General features: G+C 48.4%; 7 protein-coding genes across 7 annotated transcripts; 4 read left to right on the top strand and 3 right to left on the bottom strand.

The window, feature by feature from the left end:
* Nucleotides 1-616: 616 nt before the first annotated feature.
* Nucleotides 617-2,211, top strand: GGS22DRAFT_195877 (uncharacterized protein; the record flags this gene model as incomplete). Its single annotated transcript, XM_047965735.1, has 4 exons — nucleotides 617-786; nucleotides 883-1,074; nucleotides 1,131-1,210; nucleotides 1,263-2,211. The coding sequence occupies exons 1-4, from the start codon at nucleotides 712-714 to the stop codon at nucleotides 2,209-2,211; spliced, it is 1,296 nt and encodes a 431-aa protein (XP_047816475.1). The 5' UTR covers nucleotides 617-711.
* Nucleotides 2,212-4,019: 1,808 nt separating this feature from the next.
* On the bottom strand, nucleotides 4,020-7,268 carry GGS22DRAFT_169954 (amidase family protein). The gene is made up of 2 exons (XM_047962398.1): nucleotides 6,366-7,268; nucleotides 4,020-6,298 (listed from the first exon to the last, which is right to left on the bottom strand). Exons 1-2 carry the CDS (start codon nucleotides 6,826-6,828, stop codon nucleotides 4,689-4,691), a joined length of 2,073 nt encoding a protein of 690 aa, XP_047816474.1. The 5' UTR covers nucleotides 6,829-7,268; the 3' UTR covers nucleotides 4,020-4,688.
* A 766-nt stretch (nucleotides 7,269-8,034) lies between these two features.
* Nucleotides 8,035-9,703, top strand: GGS22DRAFT_169951 (uncharacterized protein). Its single transcript, XM_047962397.1, has 2 exons — nucleotides 8,035-8,886; nucleotides 9,010-9,703. The coding sequence occupies exons 1-2, from the start codon at nucleotides 8,178-8,180 to the stop codon at nucleotides 9,624-9,626; spliced, it is 1,326 nt and encodes a 441-aa protein (XP_047816473.1). The 5' UTR covers nucleotides 8,035-8,177; the 3' UTR covers nucleotides 9,627-9,703.
* Nucleotides 9,704-12,371: 2,668 nt separating this feature from the next.
* Nucleotides 12,372-13,887, top strand: GGS22DRAFT_169947 (NAD(P)-binding protein). The gene is made up of 4 exons (XM_047962395.1): nucleotides 12,372-12,529; nucleotides 12,603-12,930; nucleotides 13,004-13,215; nucleotides 13,297-13,887. Exons 1-4 carry the CDS (start codon nucleotides 12,487-12,489, stop codon nucleotides 13,737-13,739), a joined length of 1,026 nt encoding a protein of 341 aa, XP_047816472.1. The 5' UTR covers nucleotides 12,372-12,486; the 3' UTR covers nucleotides 13,740-13,887.
* GGS22DRAFT_169945 (ubiquitin conjugation factor E4) lies at nucleotides 13,888-18,138 on the bottom strand. The gene is made up of 9 exons (XM_047962394.1): nucleotides 17,865-18,138; nucleotides 17,502-17,790; nucleotides 17,039-17,447; nucleotides 16,766-16,979; nucleotides 15,949-16,707; nucleotides 15,593-15,897; nucleotides 15,284-15,522; nucleotides 15,106-15,232; nucleotides 13,888-15,048 (listed from the first exon to the last, which is right to left on the bottom strand). The coding sequence occupies exons 1-9, from the start codon at nucleotides 17,910-17,912 to the stop codon at nucleotides 14,148-14,150; spliced, it is 3,291 nt and encodes a 1,096-aa protein (XP_047816471.1). The 5' UTR covers nucleotides 17,913-18,138; the 3' UTR covers nucleotides 13,888-14,147.
* Nucleotides 18,139-20,935: 2,797 nt separating this feature from the next.
* On the top strand, nucleotides 20,936-22,771 carry GGS22DRAFT_191226 (uncharacterized protein; the record flags this gene model as incomplete). Its single annotated transcript, XM_047965088.1, has 4 exons — nucleotides 20,936-21,239; nucleotides 21,296-21,329; nucleotides 21,381-21,454; nucleotides 21,516-22,771. 4 exons carry the CDS (start codon nucleotides 20,936-20,938, stop codon nucleotides 22,769-22,771), a joined length of 1,668 nt encoding a protein of 555 aa, XP_047816470.1.
* Nucleotides 22,772-24,131: 1,360 nt separating this feature from the next.
* On the bottom strand, nucleotides 24,132-24,417 carry GGS22DRAFT_191225 (uncharacterized protein; the record flags this gene model as incomplete). Its single annotated transcript, XM_047965087.1, has 2 exons — nucleotides 24,132-24,315; nucleotides 24,374-24,417. The coding sequence occupies 2 exons, from the start codon at nucleotides 24,415-24,417 to the stop codon at nucleotides 24,132-24,134; spliced, it is 228 nt and encodes a 75-aa protein (XP_047816469.1).
* Nucleotides 24,418-24,690: the final 273 nt, after the last annotated feature.

The raw sequence follows: 24,690 nt of genomic DNA, 5'->3' as shown, positions 1-24,690 counted from the left end.
CTATCACTTCGTTCCTTAATTCTTAAGTTCGACTAGTTGTGCGCTGAGACCTTTTGTTTATACGTAAGTTGTTGATCCCCATTGCTTAAACGACGGTTTCGTCTTCTTTTTATACTTATTCTCTTCTTTTGATCACATCAGACCGACCCGTGGTCAGGAATTTAGCCGATATCGCCAGACTTCTCTTGCTTAAACTTTCTACTCGCCAAGAGCAGCACTATAATTGGAGTCAGCTTTATTATCGTGATTTTCACGTCACCAACCGTTCTTCTTGAGTTTGTTCGTTATATCCATAAAGTTAAACCTAGCCGAGTTCAGATTACTTCTCCTCTCTTTATTATTGCGCTGGACGCTCGCTACTCCTTCTTGAAGTTCGTATCCATAAATCAACTGCATCGAATTTCTCACATCGGTCTGGGCCGAAATATTTTGGGACCAATTCGTCCCCACGCATAGATTTCAATCTCGGCGTCGCATTGAACAGATTCCGCTTACATACCGTTCCGAGCAAGGGTGCCATCCACCTTGGGGCTGCTTTTGAACGACCCACGGTATCCTTGTCCCTTTGCCTTAGGGGACATCGGTGCCTGGCCCACACTACTTATCAACCCTGACGAGTCTTGGTTCGCACTGTAGGACATATAAGTACTCTTCATCTGCTCAGCTTACACTACTGGTGACCGGGACTTAGATCTTGGGGTCACCGAAGAGATGGAGTTGATGGAACTTGTTGACAATGAGCCGACGGCTCGACCTTTTCAGTGCGACTGGCCATCGTGCAATAAGGTACGTGCTTATTCGTTACGCCTGGGCCGTCCTCGGTTGAACCTTATATCGTCGTCGCCGTTAAAGTTGATGACCGTGTCACTAACAATCTCTTAGAGCTTTAACCGCAAATCAGACCTCCAAAGACATTATAGAATTCATACGAACGAAAGACCATATTCATGCGTAACACCTGGGTGTGGAAAAAGTTTTATCCAAAGAAGCGCCCTCACGGTCCATATAAGGACGCATACAGGAGAAAAACCTCATCAATGCCAACATATTGGTTGCGGCAAACGCTTTTCAGATGTAGGTAGTTAGCCGATCTGAAGATTACTAGCAGTTTAGCTAACCTGAGTACCTAGTCATCTAGTTTAGCTCGGCATCGACGAATTCATACTGGCAAGCGACCATATAAATGCGCCCATGATGGGTGTCTCAAAAGGTAACACAAGAACAGACATTACCTAGAAGCCATAGCTAACTTGTCTTTGTAGTTTTTGCCGAAAGACAACAATGGTTAAACACCAGAGACGATCCCATCAGAGAGGTATTCATTCTTCCGAAGTCGACGATTTTTCTTCCGAGTCCGACGGTGGCGAATCTCCGTCAACACCCAAACAACCAGGTTTGCCGTGGTCAACCAACCATTTAGGCGGCGGCCACCCAGGCCTACAAGGTCATACCATCCAGAGGGCAGCGTCGTTCGCGGATTTTGGCCAACATATAAACGAATATAACGTCCAACAACAACAATATCATAGACATAGCGTGTCTGCGGGAGGTTCTCACGAATACCATGGCGAGGTGGTCCAGCAACCGCAGCATCCCGGCGTTCATATGTTGCATCGAACAGCTAGCATGCCTCAGCATACGTATTATGTGACGGAACAAAATAACCCTGGAGTTGCAACCATGAACACAAATCCGATGCAGTCGTACCAGATGCCTAGACAGCAGCCCGACAGACTCCCGTTAGAAATACCATATACCGGAGCTGGAATGACTAGCTCTATACAGAGCAGCCCAACCACCTACTCGGCTGCTGTAGGGCGAAGTCCATCTGCGCAGGATGGGTTTTACACGCATCAGCCTCCACAAACGGCGGCGTATAGCATGAGCGCAGCATCGCCCGTGGTGGAGCAGCCTATGGTCCAGTATGCTCAACAGATGCATCATTCTGTCCATCCTCCTCAGTCGGTACAGGCTCAGGTGCCTCCACCGCAACAGGTTCACCAGACACAAGAACAGTACCAACCACCACAAGCCCAACCGGACGAGCCCCATTGGTATAATGCGGTACCCTTTCAAGCTCCGGTTGAGGTAACCACTATCGGTGCGCTACCGTCCTTCGGATCTGGTGTCTATGGTGACCCTTGGAATATCAAGCCAGATTTCGATGATCCGACGATGCAGATGCCCAGCGCTAGGATCGATAATATGTAAATCCCTAAGCCTGGCATGTCAGCACAGTTCGCTTCGCTTGTCGCATACTTAGGCCTTCGCCATTCCATCGCACGCATCACGGCATGCTTTTTTCCCTTATAATTATTATCAGTACCATTAATCGTCACGAGCCTCCGACTTGCTCTTGTATTATAGTCATCTCGTTTGTTTTTCATGCCGAATAGGATATACCACAGGGGCTCACAGGACCAGATCATTATAACGTTGGAGACCGGATAGCTACTGTGGCGTAACTCTTTGTGATAACACAAAAGGTGTGCTGCTCTCCAGATTGAAAAGGTTTCAGCACCTTCGCCTTATACCAGCCGCGACGTCATGCGCGGTCAGCGTCCAGTTGGTCGAGGCTCGTCCAGCAATCCCTCTTCGACAGTGGATACGACTTTAAACGACATATCGAAATGTCTCGAAAGCCCGGCCCGTGGGTTGCCCGGAGGTATAAGTCTTTCACGCGCAACGGCCGAATCAAGATGCCACGCCACGTCACGACACACCGTTCCCTTATCGTTACCTCCATGTCGTATGGACGATTCCCTTAATCATTTCCTTCAGTCCCGCATGTATGACGAACGGTCACGTCACAAACTTTCAGTCTTCTGTATTTGAATAATTCCATTGGCGGTAATTGGGGGTGGAGAATGCAACGCGGCTCCGACGGTACGAACCCCGAAAGAAGAGAATAGGAGACGAATTCGAACCGACGAAGACGCAACGATAGCAAGGCTAGACGCATCCTTAATCCGGTCGTACTCGTCATCCACCTAGGACAAGCATAGCACGGAGCATCATAGGAGCATCGAGTCAAATCTAGACGGATGGAGGAGACGGGGAGAAGAAAAAAAGAAGAAAGAGGAGGGTACCGACACTGCTGTATTACATCGAAATATTTCCTAATCGTTGGTTTGGCCATTCGGAATAAATCAACTCTGACGACGTCCCGATTTCCTTTTGACGACACCACAAGACATAATACGGTTAACGGCTCTTATACCCTCTATTTTAGTTCGCTCGAAGAGAGAGATAAGAAAGAATGCGGTGAAGGCAGGATGGGAGGAAAGAATGTGTCGAGTAACATCGGAATTTGTTGATGGCGTAACTGTTATCAACTCTGTAATAATAGGATTGAGACTCTTGGGTGGGTGAAAGGGAACGCGATAGCCGTCCGAGGCTAACCAGCTCGTGGACACGAAAAAATGTATTTGTACGATAGAGAAGTTGCCTATACGTGTAGTTTTTTGCTTGGAGCGTTGAATAATATTTTCAGAATAAGTTCGAATCCATTCTTGTTCTTCAGGTTGCGTGATAGCCTTCTTCACCCTGGCCAGGGAAATGGTCGTCGTAGCCGGTTTCGATTTTGCGTAGGAATGTTTGAATGTTGTTGAAGAATTGAGAGAGCCAACGGAAGATGGATGATGTGAGAAATGAGAAAAAGAGGGAACTAAAAAAGCAAGGCTCGGTGGCCTTCCCTAATTGTTATTTGTCTTCCAGCTGTCGCTATCTTACCAACCCGTTTTAATATTGGCTTGCATAGAAAAACCCTAAATATAAGATATAAATATAACACACGTGGTCGCATCCGCCGAGCTGAGAAATGCAATCCCGCATCCTTCGGGGCGACGCCAGATCTTTAACGTCGTTTCATCCATCCGCTCCGGCGAATGAAATGCGGGTTTGATTTGGCTGGATGGAAGGAAGAATGGGTGAGTGGAAAAAGGGAAGGAAGAAGGAGTTGGATAAATACTAGGTAAGTAGGTACTACCGGAGACGAATAAATAAATAGATAAATCGGTATTTTGAGTTTTGAAGCTGATGTGGCTAGTTGAACTCTATGTTAAACTCTCGCGCTATTCCGGGCTATTGTATTTTTTTAATCATTGGACATTTCTTTTCTTAGTTGTGCGATGGTTACATAACACACCACCGACAACCGGCGGGATGGATACTGTCGCCTGTTACACTACGCATGAGGAACTGATATTCACATATATATGCACGTTGGCGCGTGGCGAATGGGGCCTTTCCGTCGAAATTCGCAGCAGACAATTCATCGCGCATGGCTACCGCATACCGAACACCGAATAGGAATGTACGTGATGGGCCGAGGTAGCGCGCTAGGCGACAGGAGAGTTGAACGCCACGTGAAACTAACGAATGCTGGAACTGAGGTAACTTCATATTGACATGCGAATACCTGGCTGTGTCATTTAGATGATCACCAGGAACACTCGATAGCAAAAGGGTTGGTGTCGCGTTGTCGCGCCTCGCATCTGCGTAGTAAGACGGGATGTGAGAAGGAGTCCGGATGTAACTTATCCACGGCTTGGTACGGCACGACCAATATTATCATTTCGAAGGCATAATCTAACTGCAACCAACTCAACAACCCTCAGCTTTCAGCTTAAATATGTACCTCCATCCCTCTCCCCTTATCACTATTTTCAACCCCCCTCCTCTTCCGCTCAAAACGCAGTCCTCCCCGTTTTGATAGTCTTCAACAAGCCTTCGTCCGCGAGCTTCTCCCACATGTTCCAGAGCATGAAGTCGCAACCCCTCTTGGCAATCACGCTCACTGTCACCGGAACCATCTCCTCGACGAATGTCACGTTGCTCGTGTACGGCACCTGGCCGATCGGGATCGTCATGTCGACGCACCCGTAGATCGGGCATAGGCTCGCGCCATTGATACCCGCCCCCGGCGGTGTTACTGCTAGGAATGCCGTCGTGTTCGGGTTGTTGTTTAGCGACGCTTCGCGGTAGCTCGGTAGCCCGCCCGTCCCGATGTCCCAGAGCATGATGCTTTCGCTGCACGACTCCGGTGTCGAGTATAGGATATTCGACTCGAACCAGTCTACGGCTGCGCGCTTGGTCGTGAGAGATTCGTTGTACAGGGCATCGCTGTTGACGGATTCGTTGTAGTTTTTCCAATAGGGTCGGCGTGCTGGATCAATGGGCGGGAAGCGCCCGTCGTAGAGAGCGCTCCAGGCTTCGAGGAGCGGTTTGCCGACTTCTTGGTACTGCGTTATGGTGTCGAGGATCTGGGTCGCGTTGTTGAGGGCGCCGTACTTAGGGACTTCGTCAGTTGTATTTCCGACGACTGCGGTAAGGTTGAAGTCCTCTACCGTCATGCCGAACACCGTCGTCATGTTGCGAATAAACGCCTGCAAAATATCCTCGGCGGCAGGATTCTTCAGTGGTAAGTAATCCGTCAGATACAAGATTCGCTTCGGAAACCCGTACGAATCGGGTACGACAAGGGGACTCAAGCCCGTAATCGAAGAGTCCTGGCATAGCTCGGGGATATACCAATTCTTTGCGAAGCGAACCCAATCCTTTACGTCCCGCGAGAAAACCCCCGCCGTGTCGGTTGCGGCGCCAAGTGGCATAACCCCCTCTAGGCTCATCATCCCCTGACTCGGCCTATTCCCGTACGTACCCGAAACAGCCGCCGGCCGCCTCATCGATGACCCCGTGTCCGATCCGATCGCGAAATCGAGCCAGTCGTATGCTGCGACGCTGCACCCACCCCCCGACGAGCTCGCAGAACAGGTTAGCCACCCGTCACCGCGCGGGTTGAACGGATAATGCTCGTCCTGCCATTCCCAGGGGTCCGCGCCGGACGCAAACTGCGCTAGCTTGTACTTGCCCACTAGCACGCCGCCCAAATCCACGATGCGCTGGACAGATGGCGCGGTCACGTTCGCGGGGTTGGTAATGGATGCCCAGGCTTGGCTGCCGCCCGACGTTACGAGGCCTTTCATGTCATACAGGTCTTTGATGGCGACGCGGGCTCCTGCGAGCGGTCGTGTGTCGCCCCAGCTGTAGATCCGCGAAGGTACTGGGATCATCGGGTCCCAGAATCGGGATTGGTGGATAGAGAGGGGGTAGAAGGAGTCGGTTCCATCGTTGGAATCGTAGGTGCCGTAGAGGAAATCTCGGTAAGAGTCTCGGTAGAGGCGGTATACTGTGCTGAACGCTATCGAAGTCTCGGAGATGGAGGCGGCGTATGGTCCGGCGGTAAGGTTGTTCGGGGATGCGATATATGTGATAGGGCTGTTTGATGGGGCTTGGGCTAGGTTATTGAGGATCCTTGTGATGCTAACACATAGATTTCTAGGTGAAAGGGGAGCAAAACTTACAATGGCTTCCTCCAAAGCTAGGGTCCAGGAATACGTGCTTAGGCGCGAGACTGCTTAGGTACGCCAACGCACTTGCGTCGAGTTTTGGATTGCCACCCGTACTGTTGCTAGCGATATATACCGCCTCTAAGAAGTCCTCCGAAAATACATCGTCGGCTTCCAGGTAGCTTGCGATTACACGCTGCAGGTAATCACCCGTCACGACATCATCCCCCGCGAATATGACCGTCGATGGCACCGGGGAATTTTGTTTGTTCGCTATGGCAGAGTAGTTGCCGGCGATAATCGCTTTGGGATATTCGATATTCGCTAGGTACGTTTGATTACCAAGCTCAAACGCGACGCCACCGTGCTGCGTTGTTTGCAGATTTTTCCAAGCCCCGCGCTTTTGAGGCGCCGCCAAAACCGAGCACGCACAGTACAGAAGCGTTGCGCCTCGGGATGCAAAATCCCAAAACCCCATCTTCGACTCCGAGAAAGCGTATCGTCGAGGGTAGAGGTAAACCTCCAGCTTGGATTAGACTGGCCATGATTTCGCGAGCCGTACTTATACGAACTCATTCCTTCGTCCAGCAAGGATTAATCTTTCCATCGCGTTGGATGGATGTGATCCTGCTTATCTTCGCATAGCTCCGTCACGTCCCACCGCAGCTTAGCTGTACGCTGCCGAAGCTGCAGAGTTCGCGCCTTATCACGACGCCCCATTAACGCCCTCGTCCGGATGCTGATAGAGCCGAGCTGACCGTCGCAGTGCAGCCGGCTAGGTACCCTGGCTTATGCGGAGATGCGCATTTCTGATAGGGGATCGGCAGCTTTTCTAATCTTCTCGTTGGTTATGGCTTTGGGGGTGTAACTTGAAATTTGGGGTTTGCAAAGAAAAAAGGCAAGGCTCTTATCGAAGCTGTTTAGGTATCTATTAGCCCGAACCCCTCCCCCTCGTTCAACTGCAAACGCGTTTTTCACACGAACTATACCGAAAAATTGCTGCGTTGATTATCTAACATGTTCCCCGCCATTCAAGGGGAAATGAGATCATACTGAATTTTTTGAAAGGATTTTACGTGTTCTTTAATATTAGATAATCAAAATCGATATTACAAATGACGTATTCTTATTTCTCGTATAACTCGGCTGATCGACCAAAGATCAAGTGGTCATTCTTCGGAGATCCCGCCATTATTCTGGGCTCCTGTCTCCCGTTGTTCGTTATAAGAACAACATCTGATGAAGTGATCGTCTCGAAACTATCTAGCAAGAGCGATAAAAACTCGTCTAGAATTCTCGGCATTCTAGCATTGCAAACAACTAAACGAGGTGGCAATAAGAAAACCATATTTTATTCCTAACTTGCATCAATATCCACAATTTGGTTGTTGGTCTATACTTGACTTGGGAGGAGGACCGACGTATACTGGAACAGCAATATTCTCGACCGATATTGTGGGTAGCTTCCAGAATTTATCAAGAGTCTCAACTGCTACCGGCTGTTCTAGAAGTAGTAGAAAATTGTTGTCTTACGAAACTCTGGAGTTGTGGCAACCTTGAACATGGAATTCCAATAAGACCCGGGGATTAAGACGGGTATAGGCATACGGGATTCCCCACGAATAGAGGTGGGTGGCAAAATTGAAAATGGCATCCTTCGTAACATGGGATTCTGCAAAATGCCATCATCGCTATATTTACCCCTTTCGCTTATTTAAACCAACCATTGTTCGATTCTCATAACCAGTCTGACATCCCCTTTGGTTGAGCTGATATGGTCCCTCCATCTCTCATTGCTCCCCCTCCTTTCTCCCTAACGATCAGGCCATGGCCGCGGTACCATCAATAGACTCGTTGCCATACGAGGTACGCCAGGAAATATACTCTCTTATAGTGCGGCAGACTGACTCTCATGCTCGGAACAGTGGCTCGGTGCCGACTCTTGCGCGGTATGCTACTGTTTCCAAAAGGTGGCAGGAGGAGTTCGTGGAACCTCTTATATTCAAGGAGCTCCGTGTAACCCCAAACCGACTTCAGGACTTTAATCACATTGTTTCTTCACCGCGACGCAGGGGCCTTGTGCAGACAATTCTCTTCCACGTCTCTCTTGATCGATACGAACAGTATCTGGACAGCGAGCAGGAAACGTCGGCGGAGAGACGGCGAAGCGTCGAGATCCTGGTAACGGCTCTGAAGGACATATTTCGGGCCATGATCCTATGGAAGAAGAGCGAGACCTCGCCCCGTGGACTGGATCTCCATCTCGTTATCGATTCGCCTAGTGATTCCTCGACGCTCGTCGGCGGGAAAAGGGGTCTCCTGGTGACGGCACGGGGCCTAACATCGTACTTGAAAATCGACCCTGACACGCTGTCATTACCGTATCTAGATGTTTTCAGCGGCTTCCGGTGTACGGGAAGACACTTGAAGCCGACATCCGCGTTGGCTATCGCATCGAGACTTCGGACTTTGGAATACCTCGACCTCGAGCTTAGCCACGACTCGACCCGTACCAGAGATATAGAACAAAGGAACAGTTAGTGGTTTTATCTACGTATCATTTTCTTTTCTAAACCCTGTAGATTCTCGCATACGGTAGGTTGTCTAGGTATTACCGCACATAATGAGAACATTAGTCTAACCTCCAAAACCAAACTAGATTTCGCCAACGGCCTCGAGGAGCACGCCGAAACCGTCCGGGTTCTCAGCCTACACCGTCCCAGCCCAATGCTAACGGCATCCCCATCGCCGCCGAAACAGCCATGGTCGGACTTCTACGTCAAAATGCGCGCGTTCAGCCAACAGTGCGAATCGTTCGACTTCGACGACTGCATCGACGCCATGCAGTTCTTCGCCCCGTTTCTCCCGGGCCACACGGCGGAGCGGACGCTCAGAGGCCAGGAAGCGCCGCTGTGGATGCGGTTGAAGAGGCTTAATGTGCGCAATTCGTACTTGGTCAAGGCGCCGTATCTGCGTGTTGCTAGTAGGGCGGAGGCGCTGGCGTCGATTCATAAGATTCTGGTTGCGGTTGGAAGGGCGACGTCCCGTATGCCGGGGCTTTTGTTCGCGCGTGTGTCCCAGTATATCCTCACGGATGGGGAGTTGGAGTGGTTCGTGATCATATACGAGTGTCATGCTGGGAAGGCCGTTGTGCGAGTGAGGGGGTTTGTGCCGAGTAAACCTATCCTTGGGGCTTGGAGACATTCGGTCACGACGAAGGAGCTGGAGTTCGATGTTGTTCATGAAAATGATGGGGCTAATGTGCCTGAGTTATGATAGTTGTACTTTGGGTAGAGTGGTGGGTTGGGTTATAAAGAGCGGAAAGATGGTTCGTGTAGATGGTATGGAATGGATGTACCTAGATTATGTCTCTTAGTAGATATGTGTAGGTACTAATAGAGCTTCATTTAAGGAAACATCGGATTTTACACACATTTCACAGAAGAATAATTCGACATGTTTTTAAGCGCGCAAGAGAGTTGGGTTAATAACCGAAACACTAGGTGCCTTTATTAATGGTTATCATGGTGCCGGTACTATTCTCGTCCTCCAAGTATCTTGGCATGTAAAGGATGATAGTGGTTGGTTGTCGTTCTGATTATCTCGGAAGTACTCAGTGATATTATGAGTCCGGAATTGAGGTGCTTATCCTTTTGGGCCCCTCCTAGTCCACTTAATGTCAAGTTCTCTTGCACTGTCTCTTTCTTTGCCGCTCCTCCCTCCGTAGCCGCTTCCGCTCTGCTTCCTCTTCCGCCTCTCGCCGCTCCCGTTCCTCTTCCTCTTCCTTAAGCCGTTTCTCCAAAGCCTCTGCCTGGGAAACATAATGATCGATCTTCTTAAGCATATCGATCACCAGGCCGCGGTCGAAGTTGTCGGTGTCTTCTTTGTTGTAGTAGTTGGCGAGATTGATCGCGTTGATCTCTAGGTCCTTGATGAAGTATCTGAGTTGTACGGAGTCCAACTCGTGCATGGACTCGGCGTCGCCTTCGAGGCTCTGGAAATCGGCAAATACGCCCATTTTCCAAGCGGGTGCCCAGGTGGCTTGGGTGTTTTTTTGCGGTTTAGGGACTCTGATCTTGTTATAAAGTAAGCACGGGTACCCAGAATAGATTCAAGAATCAATTTACTTACTATTTTCTCTTGGTAGATAACCGAAGAAAAAGTTTGCGATGAGGAAAATTATTTGTGTTTCCTTGAGTTAAGCTGATTTTAAATAGTTTTTCATTCCTTCGATCAATACCGAGTCAAAGCTTTTTTTCTTCCATCGAAACCGCAAAACCCGAGTAGACTTTAACCCAGTGTGTCTAAGCTTTTAAGGGCGTATGGCGCCGTGTAGCTGTCGATTATTTAATTCATCGATTATAATGCGTGTTGTGGAATTAGTCTTTGAAGAGTTGGTTGCAATTATAGCGAGGTAGCCAATGACTTTAGCGCCTGGTGAAACCAAATCGACGGCGAGTTGGTATTTAAATCTTGTAAATAACCTGTTAATAGTTAAATAGGATTGAATTATTCATTGTCGCCGTGATTTCTCCTCAAGATGTGATACTGCTTTTGACTTGAATTAAGTGAGATCATGTTTATGAATCCTGGCGTGGAACTGTTAATGTAAACTCCTTCGTAACCATACTTAACTACTTATATAAAGACACTTAATCTTTCTAAAAGAATTACATAAAGGCAAACAATTAAAATTTTTATGAACTTAATTAGGTAACTAACTCAAGAGATACGTGTGTATAGCGTGATACTGTGTAAACATGAGTGTTTATGGGGTGGGTTTTGAGGACAGGGCATGACTTGGTAGGAGCGTGTATACCTAGGTAACGTTGAGACTTCCCTTTTCACTTTCCGAAACTATGTACACAGTGACTATAGTGTAATTAATGACAAATGTTCCAAATATATAGTTGAATACTTAGGTAAGAGAAAGATAACCTCACACAGACATCAATCTACACTGATGCCGAGTTTCATGGAACAGTGACACTTATCATGCCTACTTGACTGTGCCCCCAAAACTATTAAATAGGGGTAGCTATAGGATTGTCGTATTGTAAAAGGATAGCAATGTATACGGTGGCCTTTTTAAAGAGTTGAGCATCAGATCTTTATCATCTGGTATCATCATACTTGAGATAAGTTTGGAACCTTTTCTAATACCAGATTTTCTGGAATTATAGATTGTTATACGTGTTGTGGGAAGTTAGCAGTTATTTCCACGGTGTTAATGGGTATAATGGGGGTCTGCAGCGGCCTTAAGAGGATATAATGAACGGGAATATCACCATATTTCCGTATTTACGGCATACCTGTCTGCCTGTAAAGCTGAATTTCGCCTTTTCGCTCAATTCGCTCTCAGTACGTGCTCCGGTATTAACGAAATTTATAGAGAATCACCTTCCTAAGTATCAGAAATAGGTCGTCCGTGCTTAGAAATGAATACGTATTGTATGCACTCTGCCTGCAGCTATAGTGATGTGAGACTAAAGCGCAGTTGGTCCACCGTAAACGCCGAAATCGACTCTTGGGTCGGCTCTTAAGGCATGATCTTTAGGTGTTTTTGCCGAATTATCTCGTTTTGGGGTATCTTAGCCGGTGTATTAATCCACCCGGTCGCATCGGTCTTAGGGAGGCTTTACATGTAGGTAAGCAAGCCCCTTTTCCTTAGTAAGATATTTCGTAATACCCAAAAAATTACCTAGGACGCGCCAACTAGAACTTAGGAGCATGTCATTTCTCTTCCCAATTTTCGAACCACCAACATCTTCTATCTATGCTACCAAAGAGGGATGAGCGATTTGATATGGACCTAATGAGTGTTATCGCCGAAACGCCTTTGGTGGAGCAAGCTAAGAATCCTAGTGATGCTACTATGCACTTAGATTGTCGCTGTTTGACCCCGCGACGCTGCCAACTATTCAGTCACATCATTTTCGGATGAATATGCCTCGAGAAGACCCTAGCGATGGTTGGGGAGGTATAAATAAGTTAGTTCTTGGCCTAGCTTTGAGGCTTGAGCGGTTCCATGTAAACTTGTTAAATAGCCACACATAGCCAACATTAAGTCTTTCATCAACACAACTTCAACTTACTACTTCACTAGATATCGAGTTTGAGATTCATATACTTGAAAATGCCCAAGGTTTTACTTACCGGTGGATCAGGCTTCATTGCCGGCAAGTTGAATCCCTAGAGCAATTCCCAATACCTTTCACACCCCACCATCACTAACACGAAACAATCATATAGCCCACGTCCTTGACATCCTCCTTAAGAAAGGATATGAAGTAGTAACCACAGTGCGATCCGAAACCAAGGCTTCTCAGATTCGCGCCAAATACCCAGGCGCGAAGCTCTCGGTAGCCATTGTTCCGGACATCGCGGCGCCAAACGCCTTCGACTCTGTGATTGCGAGCGAGCCGGGACTCGACTACGTTCAGCACACTGCCTCCCCTTTCCACTTCAACTGGAAGGATGCGCGCACGGAACTCCTGGACCCGGCTATTGAGGGCACAAACTCGGTACTCCGCGCCATCAAAAAGCATGCGCCCGGCGTGAAGCGCGTGGTGCTCACAAGGTATGTATTTAGCCACAATTACCAAAAAGAAAAAAAGGAAAAGGAAAGAAAACTAATATCCTCCCCACGAAAGCTCTTTCGCCGCCATCATCTCCGAAGCCAACCTAGCCAACCCGAACAAGACCTTCTCAGAAGCAGACTGGAACCCGAGCACGTACGAGGATGGGCTAACGGGATCGCCGGCGACATCCTACCGAGTCTCGAAGACTCTTGCCGAGAAGGCAGCCTGGGACTTCGTCAAAGACGAGAAGCCCAGCTTCGACCTTGCTACCATCTGCCCGCCAAGTACGTATCTAAACCACCACTCCTCCTCTTTCCAGTTCATAAACTTCCAGTTACCTAGGTACTAACCCCCACAACCTACAGTGGTATTCGGCCCCGTAGCGCACCACCTAGACTCTCTCTCCGGGATCAACACCTCCAACTCGCGAATCGCAGACCTGATCCACGGAAAATGGAAGTCCGAGATCCCCGCATCGGGGGTATTCCTCTGGGTCGACGTGCGGGACGTCGCGAACGCGCACGTGAACGCAATGGAGCTGCCCGAGGCAGGCGGACAGCGGTTCTTTACTACGGCGGGGTACTACGACAACGTGCAGATCGCGAAGGCGGTGCGAGGGGCGTACCCGGACCTAGCGGACAAGCTGCCGACGGAGGCGACGCCGGTGGCGAAGGGAGGCGCGTTGCCGGCTGAGGGCACGTATAAGTATGATAACAGTCGCGCGACGAAGGTTTTGGGGATCGAGTGGATTCCGTTGGAGAAGAGTGTGGCGGATACTGTTAAGTCGTTGTTGACGATTCCTGCTTGAATAGATTAGCTCGGCGCGGATACTTACGTACCTAAGTACTAGGTAGGCATGGATGATCTGTTAGTAAATTGGATAGAGCGTTTCGGAGAATAGAGCAAAGATAAGATATTGTGAAAAGAATAAGAAATATACATTCGGTATATTCTATAGCCTCCTTGAAAAGAGCAAATCGTATGAATTCGTGGTTGTTTATCTACCCTGTTTCCTGCTAATGAATTTACCGTATCGCCCTATGAAGATGAAAGAAAAAAGCGACTCGAAGCCATGCGCACACCATGATTCTCATAGTAATGCCAGGTACGCCCTCAAACTTTCCGAGGAACCCGAATTGCATGCACCCCCCAATGATAATGGGGCTATGCAGCGATAAAAAATGCTAATGATACAAGATGTCTGGGGGAATATCCATTAATCCTCGCTCGTATCCATCGCGTCTCCGCCGGACACCTTGGCCTTGGCGGCGGCGATGCGTTCCGCCTTCCACTCTTTGATACGATTGCGTAAGTCATCGGCCGGGACTACGTCGTTGATGGTCATGGGGTTACGCGTAAAGGGGTCCAGCGGGTTGGAAAGTAGTTGCTGGACAATCGTCGAACGGTCGACGATGTTTTGCGATGGGAGAATGACGGGGTCGGTCATCAATTCACCCATCAAGGGGTCCTCGAACTCGTCAGGTATTTCACCTAAGTCGAGTTCGGCCTGATCTAGACGTTTCTTCGCATCGGCAACCTGTGCGCATAAGGAATCCCAGTCGTCGACGACTTCCTTAGATTTGAAGAATTTCTCCTTCAATAGGACAGAGGTCTTTTGGAAGTTCTTCGGCTTGTATGAGCGCCCATCAGCTGCGACGGCGTCAATGAAGGCAGGCTTCGTCTTTAGGTTGATGTAGATGTCGACGAAGTCCGAGAGAAGCGCCTTCGCGTCGAAGTGGTATTTCTTGGCATCCTCTACTTTGAGGTTGCTTCGCTTATCTCCGGTGAGCGATTCCAAGTTGTAATTCAACATGCCTGCCAGCCGATGTACTATCTCGGGCATGGTAAATGCATCTCGTAATGTTGTCGTAAACAGCTTCATCATGCTCATCGTATCGTTGACTAGCTGCATCCATGATTGACACTGCTGCTCCGCCGATTCTAGGTCCGTTCTTATTTTCTCAACGTCTTCGGGAGATAGACCTGTCTGCTGCGACTGGTGTAGCTGGATCTGATAATCGTGAATTTTGACTAATTTTGTCAACGCTTCATCAAGAAGATATGTCGCATCGTTCAATAACAGGTTGACGAACTGCACAAAGAATTGCCGGTTCACCCTATACATATCATTAGTTGGAGAAATAATTAGACTGCCGAGGATTTCCAAAACTTACTTGCTTTCACGACTCAGCTGCTCTTGATAGACGCTGTTGTCCCATATGCACTTGATGACCTGAAATATTTCGTAGCGGATATTGAATCGGTCATAAAACGCAGAGCTGACGCCACTATGTTCGCATTCTGTAATCAATAGTTAGCATTTGATGGTTAGGAGAAGTATCTGTTACTTACCAATGTAGAATTTCATGAGAGCATGTAAGAGATGCTCATTTGCGAACGACGACGACGATAGGCTATCGCCTAGGATCCCCTTGGATAAGTGGTATACTGGCCACGTACCAGAGAAGAGTAAAGTGACGAGCGATGATTTCAAGTATGGGTTCTTGATGTACTCCGAAGATCTCAAGAAAGTGATGCAAAACGTGATGATCTCATCGCCGGTTGCTGACACGAGAATCTGAGGCTTAAATCTGATAAGGAGGTAAGCACTTGACTTTGATCATAGCCTTTTTTTCTTTCTTTTGGGGGGATTTTACTTACCGGAATATAAACTTGAAGTTCTCAACCACATCCTGTATAGAGTACTCAGGGAGGCAACTAAAAGCATCCGATTTGTCTGCTGGGAGAGGCAATCTTATCTCCTTACCCCCGGCTGGCCTGTAGTCTACCGCGCTAGCAACTCGGAGAAGCCACACAGATACGTATCGCATGAATTGTAGTGATAATGTTTGCATGGACTCATCCAATACAACTCCCTCTATCGTATGTTTCAATGCGATATACTTCTCAACTGTGTTGACAGCGTTCTCATGATGCTGTCTGGCTGCGGGGAGACGGAACGGATCCTAAAAAATGTTAATAGTGATAGCGACCCGCACCAAGAATGATTAACTTACATTTTGCAGCTTTGGCATCTCTGCCTCAATCTTTTTAATAAGGCCTTCGACATATTTTATGTCCTTGTCAAGATCCTTAAGCTTAGACTGAGTTGCACCAAGTCCGTAATGGTGTGCCGCTAGAGTTAGGAAGAAGATCTCTGAGATGAAGTTTGACGATCCTGCGACGTGTGTTTTGTAAAAAGCATCTGCAGTGGCTTGATCTGCATTGAGCTTCGTCTCGTCACTCATATCAACTCGAGGACTACGTCGGAGATAGTCGACATCAATCTTGTCTACCTTAGAGAAGGTAGAATCCATGAAAGGTTGGCATAAATGGTCCAAGATCGCAGTCAAGTTAACCATGAAACCATCTGACGCTACATCCGTGGCCTTGACTTGTAGAGCACGTCTCTTGTGGTTTGTATTCAAGGCAAACGCAAACCAGTCAAGTGTGGCATTTCGGGATGCAGCGCTAGCCCTAACAAAGGCATTTATGATGCCTACCAAATCACTCTGATGAGCTTTGAGGGTCATCTGCAACGCACTCTGAGACGACTTGATGTGATTTGGGGCGATTGACCGTGCGCCAGCAAAGAAGACCTTAGTGACTTCAGGCTGTAAGGGCGATATGCGAAAGAAAGGCCCCAAGATAGTCTGAGTCTCACTTAAAAGAGCTACTTGCTCTTTTGTCATGCCCGGGGTGGCAGTCGCTCTAAAGCGAGGATGTTGCACAAGCGCATTCAAAAGGGGTGGAAACTTTGAAAAAGTAACCAGACACTAGAGCCGTTAATATGTACATAAGATTTCGGGGTAAAGTAATGCTAGGGAATCTTACATTGATATAAGGCTTGTAGTCGTCGTTCATCGTCATCGTGGCGAGCTTGGTGCTCATAGCAACCATAGCATCGGTGAAGACGGACGCAACGGTCTCATCCTCTGAAATGCGAGACGTCGCCTCGACAAAGAAGTCCATGCAAATACCGTCTTCGTTATCATGGTGACGAAGGAGGTAGGGTACTAGAGTGTCATGGTTTGGGTTGGGTTCACGGCTTCTATTTGTAAGTATATGGGTTCATGCGCCTAGTTTTATACTGGGAAAGAATCATACCTGAAGTACTCTGGCATAGTCAGAGCGAAAATGCAATTACTCATGCATAATCGCTTCGCCTCATTCACCACAGCTTCTTTCTCTGGAGGCAAAGGTCTAGGAGGTTTGGTAGCCCTAACAACACGCTTCCAGCAGGGCAGTAGATAATCTAGAATGGGCTTGGTAGTAGGTAGATGCTGGACTGCTTCTAATAGAGCTGATTCTACTGATGCGACAGTTAGTTTGATAGGATCACCCGACTGCTCTAACTCAGTTCTAAGTTCTGGTAAGTAAGTAGACTTGAAGCCTCTGCTATCCGTCGTCTTCGTCTCGTCTAGGGTCACACGGAACATGTCGCTCAACACTCGGTTCGTCCAATCATCTAAGCTTTCCTCCTTGCCGATGTGAATCTTTTTCGAAGGAGGAGTTGCTGGTTTGTTCTTGTCAACAGCGGCACTAGCTGGCCTTTTGAATGCGTTTTTACCTGAGTCCCCATTTGATGTCTTCACAATTTCTGTCTTGTTCTTAGTGCCTAATTGCGAGAAAGGGTTCGAGGAGACGGTTTGACTCTGCGGGACGACGGGATTGCTTTGGCGGGTGGGTAGGGGAGTAGGTCGAGTATTCTCCTGGTTCGTCGGGGACTGATTGGACGGCGTGACGGGCGTTGAGTTCGAGGCTACAGATCCGGACTTGGAAGCTTCTTGGGGTTTGGAGTCGGTCGAAGCTGGAGAACCCCCAAGACCACCTAGTTTCGCAAGTCGCTTCTGACGCATCTAGGATTTAATAAATATTAGCTTGAACAATGAATAATTAATAAATACCAAATGAAAATCGGGTCATTGTATACCTGCTCCTGCGGCGGGAGGGTCGGCGGTGGATTCTCGTTAGGATCCATCTTGCGCCTACGTAAGGTTACCAATGTATGTAGTACCGATAAGTGCGTGTGAGACGGATTTTAGGTCTAACGATTGAAATTTTGTCGACGATTCGTTGTTGTGGAAATGGTTAGAAAAGATCCATCTACCACGCCCTTAAATAAAAAAGTCCTTGGGCGGATATGTTGTTAAATGTAAAATCCGCATAGATATAAGGCACAGTAAGAGTGTAGATGGTAGACAGGGTACACTGTTAGATGGACGGTAATAGAATGAGGTAGTAGCGCAGCAGCCTCAATGATTTGGCAGTGGGATTAGTCAATATCTTATCGATAATGCTCAGCTTCCCATTTGCTGATAAAGGTGTCATCCACCTGGCGAACAGCTAGGCGGGCTGGGCGGGGTAAGTGCGCCTCGCGCTCACAGCTCTACACTGTATTACGTACCTAATTACCATCAGCCTTGAACCACTCTTTGGGCAGTTGCCACCAACTGCTGGACTCAAACAGTGTCACCTGTATGCAATTCTATTGATTGGAAGTGACTATGTAATAATTGATACTGTGGTACCTAGTAGTCTCAACATTGGAAGCTACGACCCAGACTTAATAGTGGTCTCTCCGCTAAATTTCAGTAGGCAACCGCTATAGATCAGGGAGTTCAGACAGATGTAAGAAGCCCTTTCCTCAAATTATCCATGCATGGTCGAAACCTTAAGTCTCAACATATTTTCCCCCTTCCTCTTCAATGTTTTCGTCTTTGGATGGAAGTTTAAAGAACTTCGATCACTCGTGATAAATTACTTTCGACCCAATCGTTAAATCGACGCGAAAAGCTAGTTCTACATATGTTTCAGCACTAAATCAGCACTACTAAATACCTTTCATTTAGTAAATCAGGGTATAAACAACAGGTCCTAAGTCGAGATGCCTTTGGAACTCGAGCCAAACGCTATTATAATATTTACGGCTTTCTTTACATTTCGATACTGTTCACGTGTAGAACGCCACTTCTGGTACGAGCTATGAGCAGAAGAATCGTCCTATTTCACTTTCCTTTAGATAGCCACATGCATGCATCAAGATCCATCGACGATAACCTCGTCATACTAAGTAGGTAAGTTAGGTAGTATACTTAGGAAATCCGCTAATCTTGTTGCATAAGAGCTCAACAGTATATCCTGGAGAATGGATTATCACAAACTCACAAGTACAGTATATCATCTGAATACCCCGTGAGCCCGAGCTTGCTCGTCCTTTGCTCTTTTTCACACGGCGTTTAATTTCGTGGTCCCCGATCATTGAACTTCGAATAGTTTCCCTCGCTTTTAATATTCATCTCGCGAATCTCAGTCATCGTCTCATATAATATATGAAAAACCATGGTCCTTGCTAGGAAGTTATCTCTATGTGTTTTTATTGTATTGGTATATATTTTGTTACATATCGCGATGTTGGTCATATGCACATTTTGGGTAGCTTCAGTTTAGCTGCTGCCTTCATGGTTTAAATATTGAAGACCTACTTGCACTGACAAATATCAGTGTAGGAACTTCTCTGGAATTAGGCCATATCCATATCTCTTCATATCTTTGCAACGTTTATGGGAAATATTAACGATACCATTAATGTACAGGCTATTTGTAGGAAACCAATCCTGTCATCCGCTTCTCATTTTCAGTCAACACAACATGCAAATCATGCAGCAAACGATCCACTGCCACATGCTTTCATCTTACTCAACATGAATGCATTTCCTAATCGAGGCGACAAGTTCCGTGGGCAGTCCCCTAGAATATCGAGGGATAATCATTCATAGAGAATACCCAACCCTTTTGGGATGTGTTCACGATTATATAGTGACACGGCTTGGGCAACCTACGGCTGATAGCGTTTCACAGTGTCCTGTGGCTGTTCGCCTACAGCGTCAAGTCATTGGGTCGGCGATTTTTCGTTCCTGTTGGACCCGATGCCGACCCTCTTCTCTCGATTCTGCCCTCGTTATTCGCCACTCTTGTTCAAATGCATCCTAGGTAGACTCGTCGACACACTACGTGACCAGGTCTAAGGCAGTACCCGGCCAGCCCGGCCAGGACTTCATCTTAATCTAGACCATGCCGTGTAGATCTCAGTGGCTGAATCTCTGTTGATATATGGGTACCTTAATGTAGGTACCTGTCTTTCAGCCGAAAATAAAGGCAGCCTATGCGACGTTCTACGACAACCTGAATTCTCAGCAGCAATCGGAATATCTAGAATCTGGTGGCCTCAAAACCCAGATAACGCAACCTGGATCGGTCAAATCTTTCAGCTCTTCGGGGGTCATCTCGGCCGCCACAGAAATTTCTGAATGCGCTGTGCGCTGTTTCAACATCGAAAAGCCCAACATTGAAATTTTGCTAGGAACGCGTGGCTACCTATCAGCTCTGCGGCACTTCACATGAAATGATGTCGTATTTATCGCTTGAATGCGATATGGTGACTTCCCGCTGTATCTAACCCATTCTTCTAGAGGGATTCTGCGGGCGTCTGCAGACCTTCTCGACCTTCTATTGACGAAGTCGTACAGCCCGTCTAGCCCGTCACCTTGTCCCATACGAGACTCATTATCGTCGGCACGGGTCGATGCAGGACCTGTGCCACACACACTGTCTTACTTGCCCTGGAGGTCAGGGCGCCATCCATCCCAAATCGTGCTCTCGACACAACGGCGTCCTGTCGTGTGAAGCGTCATCGCATTGTGCCATGGCTTGCAAAAGCCGGAGGCTGATAACGGGATATATGTATGTATATGTACGCACATGGCAGATATATTGCAGGCGCCACAACGGCAAGCGACGCTACTGTATTTGGGGTATTGGGCTCCATTAGAAGCGTCGCTCATTGAAGATTTTGGTATCCTTCACACTCGTTTAAGCCTTCTTCACCGCTTCCCGTCATCTGGATCTTTCAGCTAGTCCCCAAGTATGCCTCTTCTTTCTTGTCTTTGCTCACCTCACATAGATATATACACACGATAGACGAGTAACTCTATCTTGCTTACCATGGAATTTCGCCACCAGAGTCAAACCAACGAGCTTGATCTCAGTATGAAAAAAGCGTACCGAGATAAGGTCAGCGATGGAAATATTCTAGGTCTGGTACGGGTTGACATTCGAGATGGACAGCAACCATGTGTGGACAAATGTTACAACCAATTTGTTGAAGAATGGCATGAGAAGACGCACGGAGGTTTCGAGGGCGTTTGCAACCAACTAGCGCACATCGAGCCTAACACGGAATTATTGAAGCTGTATTGCTGCGACTCGATAAACTGTGGTGTCGCCACTGAGGTGAAGGGGCAGAGTCGTTCGTTTTCCCTCATGGGAACTACATTCTAACCTTTAACTGACTCGAGTGGCTAGCCAGCGTCGACTTAATAATTAATAAATGTCAAAAGTGAGTTACGCCGCTGCAGCGGTATTCGAATCTACCGTTGACATCTCTTAGTGTTGGCAACTACGTGATTTATGATCCTGGGCCTCCTCAATCTAACGGCTTCAACTGCACTACACTTACAAGTGGTGAGTTTCTTTCGACGCCCAATTTGTCTAACGAATCCTCTAACTAAGCTCATCAATCTAGAGCCAGGAGAGGCCAACCCTCCAACCCCGCAACCGAGTGACAGCCCATCAGCAATGAAGACCACCGTACCTAGCTCCTCACCCGCAGCAGCAGCTACATCTCTAAGCTCTGAGCTCAACTCGACCGCGTCGGGGTTTGGCGCGGTGCCAAGCAAGCCGACTGGCCTCACGGAGGGCAGCAAGGCCGCGATAGGGATTTGCTCGAGCTTGGCGATAATCGCAATCATCTTCCTCGTTGGCTTCCTCATCAGCCGCCGTCGATCACGTCCTAAAAGCTTCGCGGGTAACGCCCCCCAAAGCGCTCCCCGTCTCAATCGATCCTCCTCTGAGCGCCCGAGCGGCTCTCACACGCCGCTAATCACGCCGCCGCTCTCGGCTAAGGGGCCCCCGCTAACGCCGCCCGCTCGCCTGAGCGATCGTAGGTTCTTGCCGCCGCTGCTTAAGCCCGGGCAAAGCGGCACGCCGAACTCATCTCTAACCGGCGGAATAGACGAGCGCGCATACTTACCCGTAGCTCTAGGCTCTCCTGCAGAAAAACGACCGGCGCTCCGCCACGAGCGTCAGGCTACTCCAAACAGCACCGCTAGATCTGCGGGCTCGCCCTCCCTCCCAACAGCCGTGCACTTCGCCCCGCAATTCCTGCGTGATAGCGGAAGCTCATACGGCAGTAACAACGGCGGCGCATCGAACAAAGTCAGCTCGACCCACACGCCTCCCTCAACCGCGCCCTTATCCCCGACGCGACCCGCGCGCCCACATAACGCTACCACACATCTCGAGATTCCGGACTTGGTCACCCCGGCCGGTCCACCTCCTAGTCGTGCTCTTCCCGCGCCTCCGCCGCCGTATCATCCCGTTTCTCCGACTTTCACGGTCTCGCCGTTAACGCCGGCTAGTTCTTCCGCGTTGCAGCTTAGACCCCCGGCTCTTGGTGATGGCGCGCGCTCGTATAGTAGTTCGCAGCTTGTAAATGCGGAGAATAGAGGGTATCCGGCTGCGAATGGCGGGTTGTCGTCGTCGGCGAAGGATCTTTGTGATTTGACGGAGTCGTATGCGCGTGAGACGGCGGAGAGTTGGGGGAGCTGGAATGGGGGTGGGGGGCCTGGGGTGGCGATCGCGGCTGGGAGTGGGAGGAAAAGGGGGAGTGGGGGACGGGCGAGGGAGAATGGGGGTGCTGGCGGTGAGAAGAATGGGGAGCATGAGTCTGTGGTTTCGTTGCAGGAGCTGGATTTGGAGAGGTTGGGTGGGAAGTATTGATTTGGTGGTGGTTGGAATATGGAGTAGGTAGGAGGTAGGAGGTAGGTAGGTATAGGAGGAGTAGGAATAAGGGGCCATAGTATAGGTTTACGCACACGCGGCACGGGGTGGTAGAGGTATAGTGATATCTCTAGACATGGAGATTATCCCGTTATGGTAAGATGCTGGCTCTGTAGGGCTATCGGGTAATGGCTGACAAGTAGTATTGGGATTATCTAATACTATGTAGGGAACTGGAGGACTTGGGTTGTTGGGAATAGGTAGCGTGTACGCAAAAGCCTGTTGTTTATTAGCTGAGATAGCTTGTTAAATCGTATAAGTGCCCTAGTAGTGTTTTTGGTTTTGAGGGAAGTGAATGCATAGACTTTTTTCGAAGCATTCCCCCGGAGCCATTGTGACCCGCGCCGACTTCTCCCTGCGATACTAAACTACCTAGTACCTACCTACGTTCAACTGCCAGGAACACCTCAAAAGCAAACTACGAGATACATAGTCCTTGATCTAGTAATAGAGGCATGCACTGCATGGCTGCGGCTGAGACTCACAGGTACGTAGGGATTTCTCATATTACGAGCAAGGATACATTTTTACTCCATCGTCATATTATTATTATTACGGTCCTGCACGAGGCCATAGTCCCGTGTCTTGCAACCTATACGGATACGCACATACGCGCCCGCGAAGCCGTTTAAACGAAACGCTCGACAACGCTTCTGATCGATAAGGGGTCTCGTCTAATGCGGGTCCGTCTGCGGCCATTGGTCCCAAGTGTCTCCATTCGCGACAATGAATGAGAGACGTGCTTCTCGGAGCCGGTCCCATGGTTCTTATTGCTGCCCGACGAACCGTTGCAAAGTTCGGTTCCGCCAATGTCCGTCTCGTACGTCGTGGGGCTTCCGAACTTATTGGTTGGAGATCGGACACGACGGAGGGGCCGCCGACGACTTGGCTCGCATCAACGTACCTCGACCTACCTAGTTCATACGTACATCGGTAGTAGGCTAAATGCTTCCCATGCGGAATATTTATCATGTAAGTAAGAAATCAATTACTGGCATTCGCGAGAAGAAAAAAAAGAGGATTCATCCATATGCAAGTTCGGATTCGTAGGCGAGAAAGAAGGGCGGTGTGGGAATACCTCCAACTACAGCGTATGTATTAGACGCTCAGACCCAGATTTGTTTCTAAATCCGGGACGAGAAAGGATATATAAACCTCTACCCTAGCTACACTTCCATCTTCGCATGCTCTTCTTTCCCCTGTCTTCTAGGTTTTGTTTATCGCTTTCTTTTCTTTCTCCTGCTTTCCTGTTTATGTTTATATGTTACAGCTATGCACACCCAATATGATATCCGATCGTCTAGGTTCTCTGAGATGACCCTCCCATAGCTCGCCTCACCATCGCGTCTAGTTGGGATTCCTTTTGCTTCACACTGTCTTCGATCTCTTGATTGGACATGATTTTGCCTTGGACGAGTCTTTCTGTTGTTGTGCTGGGTTTGGTGACGAGATAAAACTTCATCATCTCGGACCCTTGTCTGCTCCTATCCGTGCCGCTATATCAGCAATGGATTTTTCCCCCTCTGCACGGTATTTACTTACTGGTTGCTAGAGAGTTGGCTAGGGTTGATGGGGGCTTGAGACATGGCGTGTCTTGGTGTCTGACCCTTTGCTAAGTGGCTGAAGCCAGGACCTAGGCGAAAAAAAAGAAATAGCTAGCGTTTTGGCTTGCTAGATGACCGGCTAAACCGAAATGGTTTCGAGATGAATCGGTACTTAGGAATGGTGAGTGATGGTTCTATCTTGATGTTGTCCGTCAAGACTCATCACCGACCCGGTTCACGTTGTCATTTTATGGGCGGTCATTACGCTGCGCGCCGAAGCGCGACAACGACATTGAGGCTTTGCTCAAGCCATTA

This window comes from Annulohypoxylon maeteangense, assembly GCF_022496945.1.
Source record: "Annulohypoxylon maeteangense strain CBS 123835 unplaced genomic scaffold GGS22scaffold_15, whole genome shotgun sequence".
NCBI classification, from domain to species: domain Eukaryota; kingdom Fungi; phylum Ascomycota; class Sordariomycetes; order Xylariales; family Hypoxylaceae; genus Annulohypoxylon; species Annulohypoxylon maeteangense.
Note: the sequence above shows the minus strand (reverse complement) of the source record. Positions and strands in the feature narration are given on the sequence as shown.

Coding starts and splice junctions, on each gene's coding strand:
- GGS22DRAFT_169954 (XM_047962398.1), bottom strand. CDS start 6,828: ATGGGGTTTTGGGATTTTGCATCCCGAGGCGCAACGCTTCTGTACTGT. Junction 6,299..6,365: donor TAGCTTTGGAGGAAGCCATT/GTAAGTTTTGCT, acceptor TCAATAACCTAG/CCCAAGCCCCATCAAACAGC.
- GGS22DRAFT_169951 (XM_047962397.1), top strand. CDS start 8,178: ATGGCCGCGGTACCATCAATAGACTCGTTGCCATACGAGGTACGCCAG. Junction 8,887..9,009: donor AGATATAGAACAAAGGAACA/GTTAGTGGTTTT, acceptor AAACCAAACTAG/ATTTCGCCAACGGCCTCGAG.
- GGS22DRAFT_169947 (XM_047962395.1), top strand. CDS start 12,487: ATGCCCAAGGTTTTACTTACCGGTGGATCAGGCTTCATTGCCG. Junction 12,530..12,602: donor TGGATCAGGCTTCATTGCCG/GCAAGTTGAATC, acceptor ACAATCATATAG/CCCACGTCCTTGACATCCTC. Junction 12,931..13,003: donor AAGCGCGTGGTGCTCACAAG/GTATGTATTTAG, acceptor TCCCCACGAAAG/CTCTTTCGCCGCCATCATCT.
- GGS22DRAFT_169945 (XM_047962394.1), bottom strand. CDS start 17,912: ATGGATCCTAACGAGAATCCACCGCCGACCCTCCCGCCGCAGGAGCAG. Junction 17,448..17,501: donor GACATCAAATGGGGACTCAG/GTAAAAACGCAT, acceptor AGAACAAACCAG/CAACTCCTCCTTCGAAAAAG. Junction 15,049..15,105: donor CAGCTGAGTCGTGAAAGCAA/GTAAGTTTTGGA, acceptor TGATATGTATAG/GGTGAACCGGCAATTCTTTG.